The following is a 2,720-nucleotide window of genomic DNA, read 5'->3' as shown; positions in this document are numbered from 1 at the left end:
GATGATCTTTATGGCCTTCCTGTAACAACGGGTGGTGTAGGTGTCCTGGAGGGCAGGTAGTTTGCCCCCGGTGATGCGTTGTGCAGTCCTCACTCACTATAAAACAGAGCCTTGGAGATGTGCCACGAAGCAGGACTATAGGTTAACCCCCCCCCATCAATACACCAGAAGCTGTCATAGGGTGTATCGTTCAGCGCTATAAGCCCTGACCTGACTCCCTCCTGGGAAAATATGTGCGAAACACATCTCACTGTCATAGAAACGCCTCAGACATGATGAAAACAAGCCCAGATCCCCCCCCCCCCCAGTGTGACATTCCCCCTTTAAAGACCAATTTTTTCATTTGAAAAAGTGCCCATCACACAATTTATTTGGTTAGAAATTTTAGATATAAATTATTATCAAGGCTACTTACTGAACTTTTTTGTTTCAATAAAATACATAATTTGAACAACAAACATAATGGAAATTCATATTTTTCAGCAAGATACTTTAATCTCAAGAGAAGACAAGGTAAATGTTACATAAGGTTTATTGTTCTCTTACTTAAGCGACTGGAGACACTGGAGACAAACACTGTCCAAATATTTATTTTCCCACATTTCGCAACACTAGCGATAAAGAATTGCGAAATAAATGGAACGTACAAGGAGTGTCTGAAACAGCATCTACATCCTAGCTGTATAAAAACAGGAACAGAAAACTCCAGAATCAACACAGGTTCCTAAATACAGGGAGAAATGAACACTGCTGCATTTCTGTTGGTTTCGCTGTGCTGCTGCTGGCTGTCTGCGGCTCAACAAGAGACCAAAAAGACTGAAAATGAAGATAAAGAATGCCAGACATCACAAGGCTCGTGCTACCCTGACATGTGCAAGCTGCTGAAAGACTTCGGTGTCATGGAGGAGAAACTGCGAACCACGGTGGAAAAACTGGAAGTCATGGAAACCCAGCTCAAAGTTAGCGAGAATCAACTTGAGGAACTGAAAAATAACGAGAGGAGGAAGGTGTTCTTTTCGGCTGCCCTGGGCGGGAATGGGCACACCGGGCCAATCGACCATGACACTACCCTGATCTTCAAAAATGTCATCACTAACATCGGCAGTGCCTACAATCCAAGTACAGGGATATTTGCTGCCCCTATTGCAGGGGTCTACTACTTCAGTTTCTTCTACCATGCCGGAGGAAGTCAGACTAAATACATTTCCTTGTTCAAAAATGGACAGCGCATGGTCACTTCCTCTGATCACCAGTCTAGTGGTGATGGAGCTGACAACGGGGCTAATGCAGTCACTCTACAGCTGGAGGTGGGAGACCAAGTGTTCATACGCCTAATGGCTAACACTCACGTGTGGGACTCTGTAAACCACACCACCTTCAATGGGTTCCTGCTCAAACAAGTGTGACGAAATACGTTGGTAGCGCCGTCCTCTGCTTTCTACTTTTGGTGATGTTATTATTGTGAACAGCTAATCTTTCTCACATACTGTAACTCCTGTATCCTAATTCATAATGTAATCTATATATCCATCATAGTGTATTCAATATAACCATCTAATCCATCATCATGTAGTCTATATATCCATCATAGTGTATTCAATATAACCATCTAATCCATCATCATGTAGTCTATATATCCATCATAGTGTATTCAATACAACCATCTAATCCATCATCATGTAGTCTATATATCCATCATAGTGTATTCAATATAACCATCTAATCCATCATCATGTAGTCTATATATCCATCATAGTGTATTCAATATAACCATCTAATCCATCATCATGTAGTCTATATATCCATCATAGTGTATTCAATATAACCATCTAATCCATCATCATGTAGTCTATATATCCATCATAGTGTATTCAATACAACCATCTAATCCATCATCATGTAGTCTATATATCCATCATAGTGTATTCAATATAACCATCTAATCCATCATCATGTAGTCTATATATCCATCATAGTGTATTCAATATAACCATCTAATCCATCATCATGTAGTCTATATATCCATCATAGTGTATTCAATATAACCATCTAATCCATCATCATGTAGTCTATATATCCATCATAGTGTATTCAATATAACCATCTAATCCATCATCATGTAGTCTATATATCCATCATAGTGTATTCAATATAACCATCTAATCCATCATCATGTAGTCTATATATCCATCATAGTGTATTCAATATAACCATCTATATATCCTTTTTTGATGTATTCAGGCTGACATTGTTGGTAAAATACATTGGTAGTTTAGCGCTGGTCTCTATTTTGTAGGTTGAGTGATCATCTATTATCTTCTTTTGTTTGTGATGTGATTACTGTGTGTTGATGTTGCTACACTCTTGTTTATCACCATTGTTGAAAAGCAATAAAGTCTTTTAAAAAAAGAGATGATTCCAAGAGTACAGATGTTACTATCCTTTGTGCAAGCACTTCCAAGAGTACAGATGTTACTATCCTTTGTGCAAGCACTTCCAAGAGTACAGATGTTACTATCCTTTGTGCAAGCACTTCCAAGAGTACAGATGTTACTATCCTTTGTGCAAGCACTTCCAAGAGTTAATGAACAGTGAGCCTGGTGAAATTTGGGGAGCGCATCGTCAGTAGTGTACCTTTGGTTCCTAGGGTGTTTCGGCCTTTCACACTATACACCCTCCCCAAAGGCGGCCAGCGACAGGGTGATCAATCCTACGCTTGC

The 2,720-nt window shown here is 39.6% G+C and overlaps 1 protein-coding gene across 1 annotated transcript; it reads left to right on the top strand.

Moving 5' to 3' along the window:
• Window positions 1-633: 633 nt before the first annotated feature.
• Window positions 634-2,411, top strand: LOC124044314 (complement C1q-like protein 2). The gene has a single exon (XM_046363975.1). It carries the CDS (start codon window positions 741-743, stop codon window positions 1,404-1,406), a length of 666 nt encoding a protein of 221 aa, XP_046219931.1. The 5' UTR covers window positions 634-740; the 3' UTR covers window positions 1,407-2,411.
• The last annotated feature ends 309 nt before the right edge of the window (window positions 2,412-2,720 follow it).

Source organism: Oncorhynchus gorbuscha, linkage group LG09 (assembly GCF_021184085.1).
Source record: "Oncorhynchus gorbuscha isolate QuinsamMale2020 ecotype Even-year linkage group LG09, OgorEven_v1.0, whole genome shotgun sequence".
Lineage (NCBI taxonomy): Eukaryota > Metazoa > Chordata > Actinopteri > Salmoniformes > Salmonidae > Oncorhynchus > Oncorhynchus gorbuscha.
Note: the sequence above shows the minus strand (reverse complement) of the source record. Positions and strands in the feature narration are given on the sequence as shown.